The sequence below is a fragment of the Molothrus aeneus genome, chromosome 4 (genome assembly GCF_037042795.1).
Source record: "Molothrus aeneus isolate 106 chromosome 4, BPBGC_Maene_1.0, whole genome shotgun sequence".
Taxonomy (NCBI): domain Eukaryota; kingdom Metazoa; phylum Chordata; class Aves; order Passeriformes; family Icteridae; genus Molothrus; species Molothrus aeneus.
Genome location: NC_089649.1, coordinates 19393661 through 19413700, shown reverse-complemented (window position 1 = coordinate 19413700; position 20040 = coordinate 19393661). Strand labels below are relative to the sequence as shown.

General features: G+C 42.7%; 2 protein-coding genes across 2 annotated transcripts in view; one reads left to right on the top strand and one right to left on the bottom strand.

Annotated features, from left to right (window-relative positions):
• Positions 1-5042, top strand: part of IGFBP7 (insulin like growth factor binding protein 7) — a 16935-nt gene extending 11893 nt beyond the window's left edge. The window contains exons 2-5 of the mRNA XM_066548046.1: positions 19-128; positions 1358-1474; positions 1840-1966; positions 3289-5042. Coding sequence (XP_066404143.1) covers positions 19-128; positions 1358-1474; positions 1840-1966; positions 3289-3308 — 374 coding nt within the window. The 3' untranslated portion in view covers positions 3309-5042. The remainder of the gene's footprint in view (positions 1-18; positions 129-1357; positions 1475-1839; positions 1967-3288) is intronic.
• Positions 3471-20040, bottom strand: POLR2B (RNA polymerase II subunit B). The gene is made up of 25 exons (XM_066548045.1): positions 19944-20040; positions 19674-19746; positions 18716-18866; positions 17098-17210; positions 16628-16847; positions 15539-15697; positions 14370-14534; positions 13671-13867; positions 12849-12968; positions 12298-12484; positions 11477-11620; positions 11110-11249; positions 10878-10989; positions 10261-10415; positions 9820-10018; positions 9537-9705; positions 8963-9059; positions 7836-7930; positions 7334-7584; positions 7158-7247; positions 6790-6897; positions 6169-6282; positions 5923-6083; positions 4597-4792; positions 3471-3717 (listed from the first exon to the last, which is right to left on the bottom strand). Exons 1-25 carry the CDS (start codon positions 19960-19962, stop codon positions 3628-3630), a joined length of 3525 nt encoding a protein of 1174 aa, XP_066404142.1. The 5' UTR covers positions 19963-20040; the 3' UTR covers positions 3471-3627.

The window sequence follows — 20040 nt, the reverse complement described above, 5'->3', positions numbered from 1 at the left end:
TTTTCTCTCTTTTTGCAGGACCCTCCATTGTGACTCCTCCTAAGGACATCTGGAATGTGACAGGAGCACAAATCTATCTGAGCTGTGAAGTCATTGGCATCCCGACCCCTGTCCTCATCTGGAACAAGGTAAGGGCCCTGCTGGGAGCTCTTACAGCACAGCAAACCTGAGGTGGCTGAAAGTGCCTGGTAAGCACAAAGGCCATAGCAGCTCTCTGTAGAAACACACCTCTTTGATGAGTTCTCTCATCTCTGCAGTTCTGTCCACCCCCACACATCTGGTTTTGCTTATTTTTTAGACATTATTTAGCAAATAAACTCTTGTTGATCCTGAGCCAGGACAGGACTTGTGTTTCTCTTGGTGGCGCCTGGTATTTGGAGCATGTAGGGAATGTCCCTTGACCTGCCTTCACCTTCACCCTGCTGGCAGCAGTGACTCTGAGGTGGCTAGACATCGCCCACGTTGGGAACAGGAACCTCATGGGGCAGTCATTGAGCTCCAGTAGCCAGCAGCATGTTGATTTTGGCAGCACTGGTAACATCTGGCTTAGGACAGGGACCAATGTTGAATGGAGAGGATCCTGGCTGTAGGGCTGGGAGGCACTGCATGGCTCCTGCAGCCCCTTCCAGTGCCACAGGTTTGTGCACACTTGTGAAGGGTTTTAAAATTAAGCTGAAACATTACTACTTAAGTAATGGAGAAAAAAACTAGATTAACCCCAAGTTTGCTGTAAGACAGCAAGCTTTATTCATAGGTGTTCAAGAGCAGACTGTCAGGTGAGCATGCAGTGTGGGCTTGTTGACTCAGGCAGAGTGTTCTGCTTGTTTATGAACAGATGCTGAGTTTACACTCACTGAAAGTGCTGCTCTGCTTTTCATGCCTTCTCCTCATGGCTGAGAGACTGCTTGACCTGGTGGTAACAAGGGCTGAGCACCACTTATCCTGTGCTGGGCTCTGGGCTCAGACACCAGGGAAAGACTGCAGTGCTGCTTTCCCATTGATGCTGTGCCTACCAGGAGGGACCATATGGTTTGCTGCAGCAGAAACAGGCACTGAACACACCCTTGGGAACACACACACAAGTTCTGTGAGGCCAGATCAGCACAGGGCATGTTGGCACACCCCACTGCACAGCACCATCCATCCCAGAAAACTGGGCCACTCTGTTGCTGCTGAGGTGAGGGGTGGCTACACTACAGGGAGGACTAGGTGAAACTGTGACACTAGAAATACACTGCTGCTGCACAAAACACATCCGTGTATGTCTAATGTTGGTCTGTGTGCAGGTATGGCTCAGCATGCAGCTCCAGCATGAGTTAGCCCCTAAATTCTTACCCATTCCTGCCCCTCTGTTTAGATAATTCGAGGACAGTATGGTGTCCAGAGGATGGAGCTTCTGCCTGGGGACCGGGAGAACTTGGCCATCCAGACCCGTGGGGGCCCCGAGAAGCACGAAGTGACTGGCTGGGTGCTGGTGAGTACTCTGTGTGAGCACAGAGCTGCACAGGCAGCAGAGGGCAGTTTGCAAACTGCTCATGGACAGAGAACAGGACAGCAGACAAATGGCAACAGACAGGGAATTTGGAGGAAAACAACCTGTGTGAGTTAGAGATGAAGGGTAAGGGTGGCTGCTGGTTCCGGTCTTACCATGCAGTCTTACCTTGCATGCACCCTTCCTCTGTCTAGCCTGCAGCACTTTGCAGTATGCCAAACTGCAAAATCAGAGGGGGAGTAGAGGGGAGCACAGGGTTTGACACAAAGTTCTGTAAGATACCTGAAAACAGAATCACCTCTGCAAGAGATGCTCACTGGGGAAGTGGGGTGTGTTTCTTCCCTCAGATATCTCCTCTGAGCAAAGAGGATGCTGGGGAATATGAGTGCCATGCATCGAATGCCAAAGGAGAGGCAACGGCTTCTGCGAAAATCCACGTTGTGGAAACTCTGCATGAAATAGCCCTGACCAAAGGTTGGTAAGTGTGGCTGAGCACTCAGCAGCTCTCTTCCCTAACAGTTTATTCTTATTTGATACAAAAGGACTACCTCTGTTTAATGCTTTAAAAAATCAACAAACCCTCCCCCCACTAGAAATACCAGTTTAGCGTGCAGTTTTTTGCATTTGACAGAACATTCCAGCAAATCTTAGTAGCTAGAGTTCTCAAGGGATTTTTAAATAACCCCCCCACATGCTGTAAAATACTGGGAATACCGAAAAAACATTAAGAAACACCTTCTGGGTTTTTTATAGAGCAACTTCCAGTGGGTTTCCAGCCCTGCATTTGTATCATCCTTTCAGTGTTGTTTGGATGCTTTCAAACCTGCCCCTCTCTCCTGAGAGCAGTATTGGCACAGCAGACATTCCAGTTCCTGCCATGTTCTCTGCATGCTGGGATGTGAAACCTTAGGAGATTTGCCACAGCACGTCCTGTTTGCTAGGCTGTGTGCAAAGCTGGTGGCAAAGCAGCCACCCTCATGCCAGCTGCAGAGGATGGCTCAGTACCACAGCCACAAGATATGCTTAGGAATAAACCTGGAGAGCCACAATAGTAACTGTAACCCTGCTAGAGGCAGAGGGACAGGGAATAAAGCACCTGGCTAGAGAATACTGTGCTGCCCAAATCCCCTTTTGGATGTAATCCTTGGTTTTAATCCCTGCTAGCTTTATCCAAACTATATAGTCTTGACTTTTTGTGTCCTTATGTCTGTGAAGAACTGAAATACTTCCCTTAGAAGAACGTTAGCAGCACCTGGCACTGAAATGAGAGCTTACAATGAATCCAAATACCATGCACAGGAACTTGGCTAATGGTTTTAAGGTAGTCTCTAATCCCTTTTCAAACATCTCATTTATGGATGTGAATGAAATTGAGTTTTACTGAGTTGTGCTATGAACAGCAAGCTTATACCCCAGAACAGTTTGTTTCTTGCACACACCCAGCACATGCTACAGCTGGTTCTTTTCAGCTGTAGGAAAGCTCTGAGGCATCTGGAGCCTTATAAGTGATAAGTAAATGTAGACTGCCACTTTAAAGGAAATTGATAAAGTTAATGGAACAAACTGCCAGACATCATAGCTACACTGTGATAGTCTGTGTGCCATGTCCAGGTGATCTCAGCACAGAAAAACGTGTCTATTATCATCCTCCTGCAGCAGGGAGGGAAGGAAAGAAGGCAGGAAGGAAGGAGGGGTCAGGGCTCATCTTCAGCCAAGAGATCCCAAAGCTGTTGCCAAAGTTGCAATATTCCCTCTTGGAACAGGACAGAGTGTAACATGTTTTTGTTTTTCCACAGATGATGGTGCAGAGCTGTGATGTGAGGACTTTCACTTATGCACAGTTTTAAATTAGTATTTTGGAAAGCTGCAAGCTCTGGCTTTTTCTAGCTGACTAATCAGTCCCTCTTAACTCCCTTTTTCTTTGAGTCCCAATTTGCTTGCACACTTCTTTCACAGATACACAAATAGATTCACAAGCTGGATTACAAATTTTAATTCTATTTACAGGAAATAAACATACTTTTGAACAGCACACAGCAGATGAGTAAAACTGTAATTTTGATTGCAACGTGTACAAAATGAAACAAAACCTGAGCACTTGAGTCTCATAATTAAAAAAAAAAGCCCTTTTAAGGCTAAACACTCATCATACGAGGTGCAATACTCATGGACATCAGTTCCTGGAAGAGGAGTTTGCAGGCGTAGGGCATTCGAACCAAAGATATCTGCAAAGAGATTGCAAAAGTCTTGTGATTAACACTCATAAAGCATCAACTTCCACATCCTCTACACAAATAACTTCCTTGAGTTTTTGGCTTAAAAGCAAATCTGAAGTTATGCATGAAAACATTTAGCGAGAATTGCTCACAGACAGTACCAAAGTAAGAAGGAAGCTGAGCCTGTCTGTAGGGGCTACCCAACAGCTCTTCAGAACACATTTCTAACATAAAAATGCAGCCAAGGGATCTGATCCTAAACAAGAACCATTTAACAGAACATGTGCACAGCAGAGTGTGCCTGAGGTGCATAAATGCAGGTAAGGTTTCCAGCACACATCACTCTGTAACCCCAGTGCCATTGTTCAGAGTTGCAGCCGTCAGTCCTGGGCACAAAAACAAGCCTGCTCAAGGCTACTATTTTTATCCCTGCTACTGCTATCCCTTGACACACTTCTGTAACCAAGCATGCACTGCAGAGCTTTTATTAAATTAAAAGACCCCACCAAAGTGCAGCACAAAAGACCTCCCGTGGGGACCCAACTCTGCAAGCAGAAATATCTTCATGGGACAGTCACAAGGGCGATGCCTCTAAATTCCTGTGATTCTGAGTTTTAGTTCTAAAAACAAGCTCTCAAGCATTTAAAGTCTCTGAAAACTCTGCACTGAGCAGCATTTCCTGCCAAGTGACAAGCCAACACTGTAAAATTAAAAAGGAAGCATCCAAATTAACTACAATGCTATAAACACTTAAAACAGTTATGAAACTAAAATAGCAATTGTTCTGGTGCTTCTTTAAATATTTACTTCCCTCTGCTCCTGCTTCACTCAAGTGGCATTTCCTGCTGCCCACAAGGAGGAACAATGGCTGATGAGAAGCACACGCACCTGAGTTTTATTGCGGCACCCGCGGCACTCGTAGGTGTGAGTCCTCGTGTTTGCGATGGCCATGATTCCACAGAGGTTGCACACGTGGACCTGGTAGGGGTCTGAAGCTTCAAACAATCTTTCTCTCAAGAACTGGGCTGCTCCATGAGCAATCTGGCAATCTCGTTCCATTTCTCCAAAGCGAAGGCCACCATCACTAAAAGGAACAGGAAAAGCCCTCAACTTTTGAGTTCACTGGCAAAATAATCAGTTCTTGTTGTTGGAACAAGTATCTGCATTGCAAGGCAGCAGGAAAGATGGGCATTAATTTTCCTCTAACACCATAGAATAAAACTGTGAAAACGGTAATTAATAACTGCTGATGAGCATTTCAACAGCTGGTGCCTGACAGCCACAGCACAACCATACAGCAAAATGAAGTGTACTATTAAATCATCCTCTGTTTATCTGTGGTGTGTTTAACCTTGGCTTGTCTGTCAGTGTCCACCAAACAGCTCTCTAGTCCCCACCATGTCAACAGGACATGGGGAGAAAGATGGAAAAGCTCATGAGTGAAGATAAAACCAGGGAGATTGTTTATCAATTACCACCACAGACAAATCACCCATTAAAAATGGAGTAGGATGATGAGAAACAAAACTAAAAAGTTCACCTCCCCAACCTTCTTCCCAGGTTACTTCACTCCTTCATTCCCAACTCCTTCCTCTCCTCCCTGTGATGACTGGGAGAATGGGGACAGCTGCTCTTGGCTGCTCCCTTCTCACAATTTTTTCCGGCTCCAGCATGTGGCCCCTTCCATGGGATAGTCCTTCACAAACTGTTCCAGCATGGGCCCTTCCCAAGGGGTAGAATTCTTCAGGAACAGATTGCAGCAGCAGGGGTCCCCCACCTCTTACCAGGAGCCTGCTCCAGCGTGGGCTTTCCACAGGCTGCAGGGCAGTGCCTGTTGCATTTCCTCACTCCTCTCTCACAGTTAGTGCACCGCATTTTTTACCCTTTCTTAAATATATTCTCACAGAGGTGGTAGCAGCACCACTGCTGGGCTCAGCTCTGGCCAGCACTGGGGCTGCCAGGGCCAGCTGTAAGTGGCTGTGTCCAGCACAGGGCAAGCCTGGTCCTTTCTCAGAGAGGCCACCCCAGCAGTACCTCCTGCTACCAAAACCTTGGCATCTGCACCCAATACAAGATCTTAAGGCAAACACATGCAAAAATAGGTGGCTATTTGGGGTGAACTAATTAAGCTGCAAAGCTGAACCAACTACTTGTTCAGGGCTAAAAGCTGGACAGAAAAACAAAACCCCACAGAGAAATTAACAGGATCCTTACCGAGATCTGCCTTCCATGGGCTGTCTGTTAAGGATCTGGATTGGCCCTCGTGCACGAGAATGGATTTTGTCATCCACCATGTGCTTCAAGCGCTGGTAATAGGTAGGGCCAATGAAGATCTGGGATGTGATTTTTCGACCAGTGAAGCCATTGTAGAGGACCTGAAGAAGTCAATGCAACCATAAGCCTTACTACCCATCAAAGGTGTATTAAAAAAATGACAGTGGATTGATAATTTGATTATACCTCATTCCCTCTTAGATGGTAGCCATAATCTGATAAAAGGTTGGAAATCTTTTGCACGTTGACAGCATCGTTAAAAGGTGTAGCATCACCAATTTCTCCTTTGTTTGCAGACACCTACAGAGAAGAGATTTGGAAAAGTTTATTAGGTTTCTGAAGGACTGGTTAGACCACATTTAGCTGTTTCAAACAGCTGTAACTCTTAATACTGGAATTTGAGATTCCATGCCAATGGTAGTACCCTATCTCACTGTGTTTATCTGCCACATATTTTAAAAAATACACACTATAAATAATTTTGCCTCTGCTCTCCTTATTTTAGGTCAGGGGAAAATGTCTGGAACAAAAGCAACAGATGAGAGAGCACACTGTAGGTAGGACCTGACCTTTTGATAAAATTTACAGGGCTGTACATCTTCCCTAAGAAACCTCCTTTTGCTATCAAATAACTGGAGAACAATAATTTTAAAGTGAATTAACACCTACTAGATAGTGTTTATCTTAAAAAGAAAAAAAAAACCAAAAAAACCAAACCAAAACAAAAAAAACCTCAAAGGATACAACAGTCCCCACCAAATTTTAATTCCTACTGCTGAGACATGCAGTGTAGAAGACTGTTCTTACCTTGCCCTGAAGACACTCAATCAAGTGACCAATGGTCATTCGGGAAGGGATGGCATGGGGGTTGATAATGATATCAGGTGTGATGCCTTCACACGTGAAGGGCATATCCTAGAGCAGGGAAACACACAGTCAGTTCCTCCCAGAACATCATGTTTAGGAAAAGCATGTGCCTGGATCCAAATTAAGTCTTCTAAAGAATTTAAAAGACACTGAAATATGTAAAAAGCAGCTGTGTCTCCTTCTAAAAATATTTTAGCTACATTTAAGTCAATATTGCACCTGAACAGATAGTCCACAGACAATTCACTTAAGACAGAATGCTAAGATCATCACAGGTAAAATCTTCAGAAGAAAAAATAAGTTACTACCTCTTGCCTGTACTGGATCCCACAGGTTCCTTTCTGACCATGTCTGCTAGCGAATTTATCTCCAATTTGTGGAATTCTTACAGAACGTACCTGTAAGCCACAGGAAAACATGCAGTTGGTAACTTAAATACAGGCCAAAGATGATTAAAGCAGAAAGCACAAATGTCAGTGCTCACCCTGATCTTGCAGAATTTGTATCCTTCCTGGTTCAGGGTCACCATGACCTGATCTACAATCCCAGTCTCACTGGTCCGCAGGAAGGTGCTGCAGTCTCTCTTGGTGAAGCGCCTGTTGGTGCTTTCCAGCTCATCTTCATTTTCTGGCAGTGTGACTGTTTTGCCAATGATGACATCATCCCCAGACACACGTACCCCAGGGGCAATCAAACCATCATCATCAAGTTTGTCATAGATTGCATGTCTCATACCTTGGGGGGAAGAAGGAACCAAAAAAGTAGACTCACAGATTTTTCAACATACTGACTCTTGATGTTCTGCTGTAATTCAACAAGTCTGCTTGCAGCTTCAGAGAACTGCTGAAACATCTAATGTAAATATCTCAACTGATACCGTAATTTCTATAAAATACAGAAATGTCTGTATTAATATATCCCAAAATGAAGACTGAATCAGTTCAACACTACCTTGCCCTTAATTTAAAATCTCTCCTTTACCTTACCTTGGCAAGTTTCACGTGTAGGCTTCTCAAAAACTTCCTCTTGGTCATACCCTTTCTTAGACTCCTGCTCTTTGTATGAGCGATAGAACACAGACCTGAAACAAAGTCATAAAGTCTTCTCCAGTGAAGCCAGCACCATTTCCCCCCATATCTCATTTTCACGTGTTCTGGTTGCTGTTACTAATGACAACCAAATCCAAATAATGAGTGCATGCTGTACAACCTTTCCTCTGATTTCCTGTTAATCTGACCTTCACTGAGGGCAAAAAAAAAAAAACCAACCCATCACACAGAGAAGTTTCAGAGGGCATTATGATGGCCACTTTGAAGATACTGCCAAAGTACCTAAGATAACAGGTTAATTTTTGATGAACTGCGAAGATTTTTCTATCTGCTTGACACCACAGAAGTAGTTATTACTCCTAATGATTATTCACATCTTCAGCATATCATTCTCATATTACTTTCTTCCTTATGCATGCAATTTTGCAAACTTTTTTAGGCTTCTACTGCTACCTTGCAGTGCTACACCCAATACAACTGAGCTGCAGTGAAAAACTTTCAATTTAATATAAGGTTCTTTCTGGTGCTTTAAGGGTTTTTGTTTGCTGCCTCAGTTGCCAGCACACCAAAGTGCTTTCAGATACTATAATGCATGAAGTCACATCAGCCACCAGCTGTGCCAACAGCAGTTCCTTCTAAGGAGAGGAACATTCCAATCCTAACTGGTAGCAACTGTCTCACTAATAAAGACAAGACTATGCTAAAATGCTGGAACATTGTTCTGGTAACTGGCAAGACATATGAAAATACCCCAGGGAAGAGTCTGAATGTTTTTTCATTAAACTGTGATAGAAAGGACCCTAAACAGAATAAAGATCAAAATGGAAGATCAAGAAGACAAAGTGGGCAGTGAGGTTTCATGGTGTTTTGCTAAGATACACATTCACTGTTTTCACTGTGTTGCTCCCTCTATTCCCATAAAAAAAAATTAAAATGCTTCTCAAGTGGAAAGATTCAGATAATGGCATCTTCCAGCATAAAATGAACTTTTCTTGAGCCTCTGGACAAGTCAGTATAGCTTTTTCTTTTAACTCCAAGCAGTTAAAAAATTTAAAAAGTCTTACCTGAAAAAGCCTCTGTCAACAGCAGAACGGTTCATAATGACAGAGTCTTCCTGGTTATAGCCTGTGTATGATGCAATGGCTACAATCGAGTTGATACCTACAATATGCAGAGAAAATATTTTGAAAGAAAAAATTTGAAAGAATGCACACATGCCCAGACAGACACTATTTTAACTCAAAGTAGGCTGTACTCTCTACAGTCAAGCTGTTCTGCCCTTTCTCAGATAAAATCTCTACATCCCACACACAAGAAACATGCAGTATCAGCAAATTCAACTCCGGGTGGAAAAGAGAGTCAAGAGTGACCCCTTGTGAAAAACTTATCAAACATCAATACAGAAAATGCATTTTTTCAGTTAGATTTTAGCAGGTTTTTTTTGGGTAAAGTAGTTTCAGCTGCAACACTACCAACAAATTTTTTGCAGTCTAGGTGTCCAGCTACAAGCTAACACTTAAACTATAAATGCATGAATTTGCTAAATGTTCAGGTACTCTACACACACCATTTGTGACATGTTTGAAACGAAGCAGAAGAGCAGTACTTTTGTCCCATGAATATGAACTGACAACACACCTGCTGGCAGCTCTCTGAACCTCAAGTACTCCATGGAGCGTGTTGTTACCAGGGGCTTCTGGGGATAATACAGCACGTGTGCCAGCGTATCCATACGAACATGGAAGTTGGTGATGTAGACTCCCATAGCCTGCTTACCCATAGCAGACTGGTATGTGTTCCTGGGAGACTAGACAGACAAAGGGAAGACCAATAATTATGGACATAAAGCTCCTTACACACACACCCCCCTGTGGGTTTTCTATGAGCTTTAAAAGCAGGATGTCAACAGAGGTGCACTGACCTGGTTGTGATCAGGGAAAGGGATGATAGATGCACACACTCCCAGGATCATGGATGGGTGAATCTCACAATGTGTGTATGTTGAACAATATGCCACACCTTTCTCTTGCAAGTCATCTGGAGTCATTGCCAGCATCACAGTCTCTTCTTCCAGGGTGTCAATGTACTCTACTACACCACTGGCCACAAGATCCTGCCAACTGAACAACCAATAACTCAATTAACACCTAAAATGGGTCTCTTCAGCAGTGACAGGAACAAGGACTTCTCTTATCATTACTACTACTGTCTTAGTGTAATTAAAAAAACTGATTGAACTACCAGGCAGAGAAAGCATCTTTGTGCTGCACAAAGTTTTACACATTCCTCTCTCCAACCTGAATGTGGCACCTTCCAAGATGGAAAATGACACCTTCAGTTGAATTTCAGGAATGTCCCTCACCTGTAATTGTTATACTCTCGTTCCTTTAGTTGGTCAATGTGCCTTTTCTTCAGCAGCAACTTCTGTTTCTCCACAATCAAAAGGGGCCGACAAATTCTGCCTGCGTCAGTGTAGATGCGGATTTCTCGCTCACGAATATCTCTAATCATTGAGACCTGGGCAAGACAGCAGCACCCCATGAGCACAAAGTGTCAGCTTGGAATCAGAACTACAGAACACAAAACAGGATAACCAAATTCCCTAAAGCAAAGACTTCCCAGGCACTATCAGAAGCACAGAACAAAGAGTAACACTCCTACAAACAGGAGCGTTTCAGAAGATTATTTTCAATTGTTTTGTCTTTCAACTGGATCCTCTTTAGAAACAAACAACTCCCCCTAAAAAAACCCAACCCCACAACCAAGCAACAAACCATACATAATCAAGGATATAATAATAAAAACCCCAAATGTACCAAATACAAAAACCTCCCCAAAAAACCCACAAAACAAACGCAACAGGAAGTGTATTCAGAAAGAGACTTGCAAATAATGCTACTTGAAACTTGCAAAGTATATCAAGGCATTATCCTCTCTTGCCCAAAAGGACACCCAAACTCTAGATGTAAAGACTTATACCTCTGAGACAATGATGTCCATCTGACGACGAAGCTTCCTTAGGGTATTCATCAGCTGCTCCGGATCTTTGTGTATTCCTACCCAGCAGCCATTAACAAATATCTTGGTAGCACTAGAAGGGGAAACACAAATAATAATTAAAATATCCCATCCCACCAAATAACACTCAAACCCTTGAAGTGTTGTGCAGGATAAAGCTTAAGTCTGTTTAAAGAGTTTTATTTGCACGTACTCAGCTATTGCTGCTGGAGATATTTCTTCTAGGTTTTCCATACTCCACTCTTCCAAGAACTCCAGAATTGGGGATGGCTGAGACCCCACAGAAATGTAAGCCATCAGGGCTAAGTTCTTCACAAGTCCTACTGCATGACCCTAGCAGAAACATAAAGTTGCATTTTCAAATCAAGAAGATTCAAGAATTTCAACTTAACTCCTCAAGGAACCAGACACAAAACATGCTTCCAACCACCGAGTTAGTTATAAAGCTAAATATTTGGGTCAGCGTTATTAAAAAAAGTGCAAGGGATCACCACAAGTGTCATGGCTACAAAATGACCTTGAGGGAGAGGCAATTAGTACACAAATCCTGCTTTCATTACCTCAGGGGTCTCAGCAGGGCAAACCATTCCCCACAGGGTGTTGTGCAGCTGCCGGGGCTTGGCCAGTTTTCCATCTCTCCCAATTGGAGAATTCAGGCGTCTCAGGTGGGAAAGGGTGGATGCGAAAGTCAGGCGGTTCAACACCTGCACATTGCAAGGAGTTCAGTCAGTCAAAGCTTCTTAAGTTGACATCTTAGCACAAAGGATCAACACCCTCTAGAAATGATGTGCTTAAAAAGAACTAAAACAGCTTTGATTTTTGCTAGCTACACTTTTTAGCTCACCTCCACTAACCTCACACTATCCCTAAAATCTCAAGCTCCCAACTAGTGTAGTACTGGCAAAAGTTCCCAGAACATGCTTTTACCATAGCAAGACCCTGGGCTAATGAAGTCAGTGCTCATCATTTGCCATGGAATACAGAACTTTTATATTATAAGGTGTCACTCAGGTTTTTTTAACTGCCTGTGAAGGACTGGAAGTAACTAAAGGAAAGAAACCCATCCTCCTGGATGATTCCCTGGGACTACGAATTTACACAAAAGCGTATGATCAAACAAAAAAATCATCACAAGAGTTACACCAACTCCTTAGCAGTGAGTGCAACAGCCAAAGCAAACAAACCATGACAAAAAATCCCTTAAACCACACACCTATGAAGATCCGACCGTTTGGCTCTCCATCTGTGTCACCTGAGAAAATTTCCTTTTAAAATATTTCTGTTTAACATACAACGTGCATGGCTGCTAAGCAATGTTAAACTCTTCCATGAGAACAGTTTTACCACAAGATCTGTAAACCTGACAAAGCTCTTACTGTACCTGAGATACTCCTGCTCTGGCCTGATGAGCTTTCTTCTGGTCACCCCAGTTTCCAGTTGCCAATGAATATTTCAAACCGTCTGAAATAATTCTTGTTTTAATTGCCAACTCCAAGTTGAAATCTTTCCCTCTGTCAATGAACTTTTGTGCATATATTCTCACTTCCTTCAGCAAATTCTTGAACATTCTGTAGAAGAAAGACACCGAGAAATCTGATTTAACAGTGCATGTGCAGTTCAACCTGCTCGGGGCTATTTGAAAAAACTGTCACTGGCCTCCTGAAAAGAATCAATTTGTAACCAGGGTGAGGGGGCAGAGGGGAATAAAGCAAATGCAACTGTTTGTAAACATGCACAAAATATGCTTCAAAACAAGTCAGTGCTGGCCACCTAATGTTATAGCAAACTCAACCACTCTGTGGAAAAGTCATAATTAGACAGAAGCTGTGTTGCCCCAAGACTGGCTCTCTGACACAATAGAATTAGTCTGACTTAGAAGCACAGAGTTGGCAATGCCTCTACCATGAAAGAAAACATGCATGTGATAGTTACCCTCTGAACAGGAAAGCCAAGAGTGGCCCAGCAAGATCCAGTCTTTTGTTGCCATAATGATCTCTGTCATCCAGCTCTCTTCTTCCCAGTGCTGCCAGCAACAGTCTATGAACCATATACCTAAGCAAATCAGACAGCTGATGTTTTAAACTGACAGCAGGCACTCACAACAAAGATTAGATGTTCTCATAGATAAGTCAGTGAACTCTTTCCTAAAAGGTGTCCATTCTAGATCTTTAGCATACCACTGCCCTAAAATAAACCTCTTCAGCACATCCTTAGAGGTGGATGACCCACAGAAAGTTAAGGCTAAGGACAGGGAGAAGAAAATATTTACATCATGACAGTCATGCCTCTTCTGCTAAATATCTGCCCTGTACTGCAATATGGGCTCTGTTTAAGCACATGCAATCAGGTATAAAATCACAAATCTCCTGATGCTATAGTTCATCTGCATACCAGTAAACAGTGATCAAGACAATGTGCTACTGGTTTTAAAGAGTGGTTTACATTACAGTCAGCTTATCAGTACTTATCTAAATCTTACTTATCTGTGTTATCCATGCAACTGGATATCAAAAAGTCATTTAGCACTATCATCATATTTAACTTAAGATCCAAAATGTGTTTGAGGCTTGTCTTTTTCCTAGTTTATCAAAATTTGCATTTTCTCAGCCTGAAAAATATACCAGTGCCCCAAGGTTTATCACAGAGTACCCAGAAGACTGAGGTTATAACAAACTTCCATTCAAGGCATTCTGCCAATCATATACATGAGTAAAAAGCATCCATTTGCAGCTGTGAGACAGAGTTCTGACATACCCTAGAAAATAGGCCTTTTTGGTTTCACAGAAGTCACTGACACCAACATGTGGGAGCATTTCTTTCTGCAAGACTTCTTTGGCATACTTGATTCTCTTTTCTTTGGTGACACCTGGCTTGGCACCTCTGGAGCCAATGAAGTTTAGGGCAACATTTTGCTCCTGAATGACAAATGCTTCATCCAGAGATGGTTTGACCTAAGGCAGAAAAATACAGCAAAAAATCCTGTAGCAACTAGTGACTGTTGGGGCTGAAGGAAACTACACAGTAGTTTGTTAATGATTTTTTTTCAGTATCTGCTAATTATTGATCCAGGTCTTTCTGGCACTGGAAAACAGCAATGAAGCATGCAGGAAGAACACAAAAAATAGTTTAAACTTCTGAAAACAATTCTCATTTGAATTCATTCTAGGTGTGATACTGTTTCAGGCATAATCAAGATTTTACAGTTAAAGTCAACAACAGCAGAATTCCTTAATTCTCCAAATACATATTAACTTAAAAATTTCCACTGTGCTCTGTCCCCTTAATGTACTCATTACAATAGATTCAGGCAGAGAACTTTCAACATCTGTAATAGAGAACCCACAAAAATAATAATTCAATTACAACAGGAAAATGAGCAACGCTTCAAGCGATGACTGCCTGCACCAACACACCACCAAACATGAGAACAGGAAACAATTTCATATATATTACCATTTCCATCATTTCTGGGTCTTCAAAATCATAGATGATGTGCTCTAGAATGTCCCTGTCGGACACAAAGCCGAGTGCACGGAAGACAATGATGATGGGCACCTCTTGTTTGATATATGGCAGAGTTGCCACAATGCGCTGACCGATGGCACTCTTCTTTGCACCCTGCAAAGATAGGGAGAGCAGGGCTGAGGCTTAAATCATCCTGCCTTTCAATGAAAGTCTCTAAAATCATCCTGCCTTTAAGTAAAAGTCTCTCTCTGGATTTGGATGATACAAGCATATTTATTCAAGCACCACGGGAAAACATGGCTTTTCAGCAGGCCAACTAAGGAGGTACTCTGCAGCCTTCCTCCAGCAATGAGTTTTTATTTTAAAAACATTTGAAGCTTCTGTGAAAACTTGTAAGGTTTTTGCTGATACAAAGGAATATAAATACTACTCATTCACCCTTATGCATCATTTCTCTCCCTCAGTGCCAAGAGCAATCCTATCCACCTTCAGTGTTCCTTCTGTCAGGCTTAAATTCAGCTTTTCTAACATGCTGTGCAAGTGATTATTCAAGTAGCTGCTCCCCTTCTCCAGAAGGAAATGCTGTGGGATGCAGAAGAAATCAGCTGTGCCCCAGACATCAGGAGTGAGAATACTGTAAAGCTACTATTTAAGTTGTTCTTGAAAAATTTCAAAACATAGTGCAATACTAAATGAGTACTGTCACCTTTTGAAGTTACAAGTAGCACTTATTTCCCCTCACAGATGGCAAAATTAAATGTTAAATATGAATTAATATGTGATCTGCAAAATACATCTCAACACTAGCTTGACCATCAGCAAAGAGACGGTCCCTGCTCTTCTACTTATTCTTCATGAGAAAACAGGACAAAGCTTGTCTGAATTTTCTAAAAAACTCATGTATAGTAATTTAAAAATGATTTTTAGCCTTGCCCTAAAACCTGCCACAAATTGAGTCTTCATTTCAATCCTCAAATTATTTATCAAAGAGACAAGCATAACATATGACAAACAAATTTTCATTTGCTTTTATCTTCTTTACAACTTAGCATCAGAAGAAATTTCTTCTCAAAATCCCAAAAGCAAATGACACAAAGAGATAGGACAGTAACAAAACTCCTAAATCTCTCTCTGGGGTTGTTACTGCCTAGCCATACCTGTCCACCTCTGGCCAGCATGCTGACCCATATGGTACTTGTTGGTCGAGAGGAATTTTCCAGACAAGACCTACACTCTCCTGTGTAGGCATATTTTGAATCTTTCTTTGCAAACACATACACTGTGTTTGTAGCCATTTTCTCCTGAGCAATCAGAACCTGTGGGAGAAACAAGAGCACCAGTAATAACTGACAAAAGAGAATGCTGAAAGCAACACTCACACTGTTTCTACTCTTCCTTCAGGTGCCTCAACTTTAAGAGCACTGCACAGCATGAAGTCAATTGTATTTTAAAAATACAGATTTAAACAAAATATAAGCTAGTTAAGATGAAATAGTCCAAACAAGAGACTCGGGGAACTCTGTTGTCTTTTTTTACTTACCACACATGCTGGCTGTGCTGAGACATTTTGCACACTGATAAAGAAAGCATTTCACTATCTGTTTTTCCAAGGCCAATGTACTGCACAGGCAAATTTAAATGCCAGCTCAACAATCAAAGCCAGAATTCTTTTCCCCAAGAAGAAATATAAAATTCTAATTATTTTGCTGTATTTGCCTGAGTTATCAGTGAGAAAATACTGTCAGTTTCACTGGTGAGGCACTAACAGGGTGTGGATATGATTTTCTGAAGCTGCTTCCACAGCAATGGAGGCAAGAACCTCTTCTTAAAGGAAAATGCATCAAAAATACAATAAAATCATCAGCAAAAATACAGCTGTGAACAAGCTGGAGGACACTCCAAATGAGGAATTGCCTCATTTCAGAATGCATGTTGCTCTGCAATACTGGAAAAGGAAATAAAAATATCTAACGGACTTAGTGGCAAACAGTTCACAAAAGGCAAAGCAGTTCACAAAACCAAAGAAGGGAAGAACCGAAGATGGGAAATGTGCCTCAAAGAAGAAAAGGTGGCTTGAGAAAACCCTAACAGATGACTAAAAGCTCATCCTTCTGCAGGATCAGGAACTCCCACAGTATCTCTGGTACACTGTAATCAGAGTGTTTATGCTCCTGGCAAAACATATGGGAACAAGTGACAGAACTTCCAATGTCTGTACAGATGGCTGTGCAAGGTATATCCCTTACCTTTTCTGAGCCATTGATGATGAAGTAGCCACCAGGATCCAGTGGGCACTCGTTCAGCTCACAAAGGTCACGGTCAGTTAAGCCATTCAGCAAACAGTACGTGGAACGCAGCATGATAGGAATCTTTCCTATAAAGGTTTTCTGATGCTGGGTCTGCAATTGGTCCTCTCCTTCTTTAATAACTGTTTTAGTTATATCCACATACAAGGGGGCAGAATACCTACAGAATAGAAACAGCACAGTGTCACCTGTCAGTTACTACCTTTCTGTACAACCCTGAGTAATGCACTCACTGGTGTATTAAGCATTATTAACAAATCGCCATCTGCATTTAACAACTACACATGAAAGTTTAAAACAGAGCAGCAATTATTACATTTTCAAGACACTACTATGTTGCAAAAGGCTATGAATTAATAAGGCAGAGGCAGTTCTTCCTTTTGTTTATTCACCACAGAGTTGGCTCTTACGTGAGGTTTCTCAGTCTGGCTTCATTTGGCATCATAGGTGAGGGTGCTCCATCTCTTTCCCAATGTGTAGGTTTGGAGAGATAGATTTGTTCAAACTTCAACAGATACCGGGGCTGCAAAACAAGAATACATTTGCTTGTAATGGAAGAAACATCTCTCCTATTAGCAACCAGAACTGTTACTGCAGAAGAACAGCCACTACCAATAAATGAAAACACAGCAAGTTGGGTAACACCAGCTCCTAGGAAGATTCTACAGGACAAGTAAACAAAGGAAGACTTGAGTTTTTGGAAAATGACCTGATTTTTAAAATGCTCAAAAGCTCCCTACAACAGGAGGTGGCAGACCCTTGTTGGCAAATGTTTTGTAGGTAAAAAAACTCAGTCTTTATGTGAAGAAACATCTTTTCCTGGATTTGCAGCAACAGCCACATATAGTAATGTTTCCCAAGTTCTCATGAAAGCTATCTTGAGGAGAATACATTTACCACCATTCTTATCTCTGTGCATGGTTCCTAAACCCTCTCATGTGCTCTAAACTGCCTTCAAAATTTGAGACTGAGAAGCAGAAGGAGACAGAAACAAAAAAAATCAAGTTTTTCCCAATAGAGACATTTTCCTTAAATTAGTCCAACATCCTCAAATGTGGTGAGAGATTGACTGCAAGTAACTCTGAAGGAAAAAGCAAATTTTGTTTTTCTCATCTCTATACCTATTCCTAAAAACCTGCATTTAAAAAATGAGACTAAGACCCTAACCTCTGTGATTTGAGAAAATAAAATACTACCCTTTGGGCAAAAAGAAGCCCAGCACAAACCATGCTTGTGATCTGAACAGTGACCAGGCACAGTACAAACATCAGCACAAATAGAGAATTCTGCCATAATACACACAGAATAACAGAGGAAATATTAAGAATTAGTGGGTTAAATGTTTATTAACTGTTTGCCTACCAAAGAAACCAAAAGACATCTCAGTTATTCTCTACAGGATAGTTGTTTGCCTGCAAAAAATGCAAAGGAACAGGAAAACCATGTAACAAATTCAATGCTCTGGTGTCCTAAAGTTCCTTTAAATCCCTAGAGGGAAACAGCAAGGTGGTGACTGACAGCAAGGCAATGGCTTATCACCATTTGCACTTATGGAAAAGGGATCAGTCTACACGAGGGGCACAGGTGAAAGCACCAGAGCCACTGCAGAAGGTGCACACTCATTGTAGAGGAGCCACCACGTGGTGCAGAATTGAGACAATCTGTGCTCTTAGGAACATGGTGCCAAAGGAAGAACATGAACAACAGCACCCTTTGAAAACCTGGACCTAACTTGATCCTAACTCGAGTCAAAGGTAAGAGAGAAGTTTTTACCCATAAGCCTTGCCATGGTAAAGCTGCTGAAAAACCAAAATCTCAGCAAAACACAGCTTGCTCTTGGCTACCTGGCCTGCTCTACTAAATCTCTGTCCATGCAGTTTTGCAGAGGAACTGACAATAGGAGCTGCAGCAGCCACTTGCTCTTGGTCACATCTCAACTCAAAACAGCAGGACGAGGTTGAATAAAACAAATGAAAAATGACTTTGAATTATAAAAACACATAATCTCTGCCAAGGCTCTCCACTTACTGGCTCTTCCACTTCTCCTGAGGCATGCTGGGCTTCAGCTTGCAAATCAATTGGTGGAGCATCTTCAACAATTCTCTGCACAGACATCTGAATAAACTCATCAAAGGAATCCAACTGTTGCCTGACTAAACCCTTTTCATCAAAATAGGAGCTAAAAAAAAGAGCAGGTTAATTAGAAATCTTAATTTAATTAATGTACTTCATACATCAACAAACTTAAGATATATTTATTACCAAAACTCCACATGCCATGAAATATAGTGCAGAATCAAACACATTCACTTAATCCAAGGCACTGATTTCAAGCAGAGATACTCCTCACAAATGTTTAACAATTCCCTCCCTGCCTGAAGGCACAGAGACTTTGGAATGACAGACTTGCTGTCACTCTTGGCTAAGCCACAACTGCAGGCACAGCGAGTGCCTTAAAGTTCCCTTAAATTGGAAGAGAAATGTGATGACAAACTTGCTGAAAGTGGCTCCAGCTCAAGTTTCCAACAACACCTGTAAATTACTTTGCCTTAACTAATTTTCCAAGCTGCAGTAAACTAGGAGCATGCATCCAAGTCCAAGTAATAGTACTGAGAACTTCTAGCTTAGATCCCCTCTGTGCCAGCCTCACAGGTTCTGGATGCTCATATTTTGCCAGAAGAAAACACCACCACCCAACTACTGATTTCCTAATGCCAGCATCAGCAATGAGATTAGTGGGCAAAACCACGTGCTTGATATGGAACCAAAACCACCCCTTTCTTCACTGAAAAAAGCGTGTGCTGGGGGTCAGCAGAGCTTCTTAATCCGTGCCCACAACCCTCTGTTTCTACTAAAAGCCCTGAAGGTGCCGCAGCACAGGGTTTGGGGTGACCAAGCCTGCAGCTCCCAGCACAAGCTGGATGTCACCTGCCAGGCCTAAAGGACCCGCGCTGAAGGGACAAGGGCAGCCAGCCCAGCAGCTCACCTGATAACAATCCAGCAGGCCTCCTGCCACAGGTCGGGCGTGATTTCATCGTCGTCTTCATCATATTGCATATCTGCGGGGAAGCACAAGGCGTGAGTTAGGCTCCGACCATTGCCGTGGTGGAACCGGCTCAGGGATCCTCCTGTACCCCGGGAGAGGCCGCCGCATCCCCCCCCCCCCCATCTCCCGGCTCCCGCAGGCCCCAGCGGCACCCCTGGCCGGGATGGGCGGGAGGAAAAGGCGAGGAGAAAGAAAAGGAAAACCCCTCACCTTCGTCCGCGTCATACATGGTGGCGGCTGGCGGGGCCGCGGCGGCGGCGGCCGGGCGAGGGGCGAGCGGGAGCGCGGGGTAGCGCGGTCCGGCGGC

Bases quoted from the DNA above. Each gene is read 5' to 3' on its own strand.
- POLR2B (XM_066548045.1), bottom strand. The intron at 7,248-7,333 runs GTGAGCACTGAC...TGTGGCTTACAG, and splicing joins ACAAATTCTGCAAGATCAGG to GTACGTTCTGTAAGAATTCC. The intron at 4,793-5,922 runs GTAAGGATCCTG...TGTTCCTTTTAG, and splicing joins CCCATGGAAGGCAGATCTCG to TGATGGTGGCCTTCGCTTTG.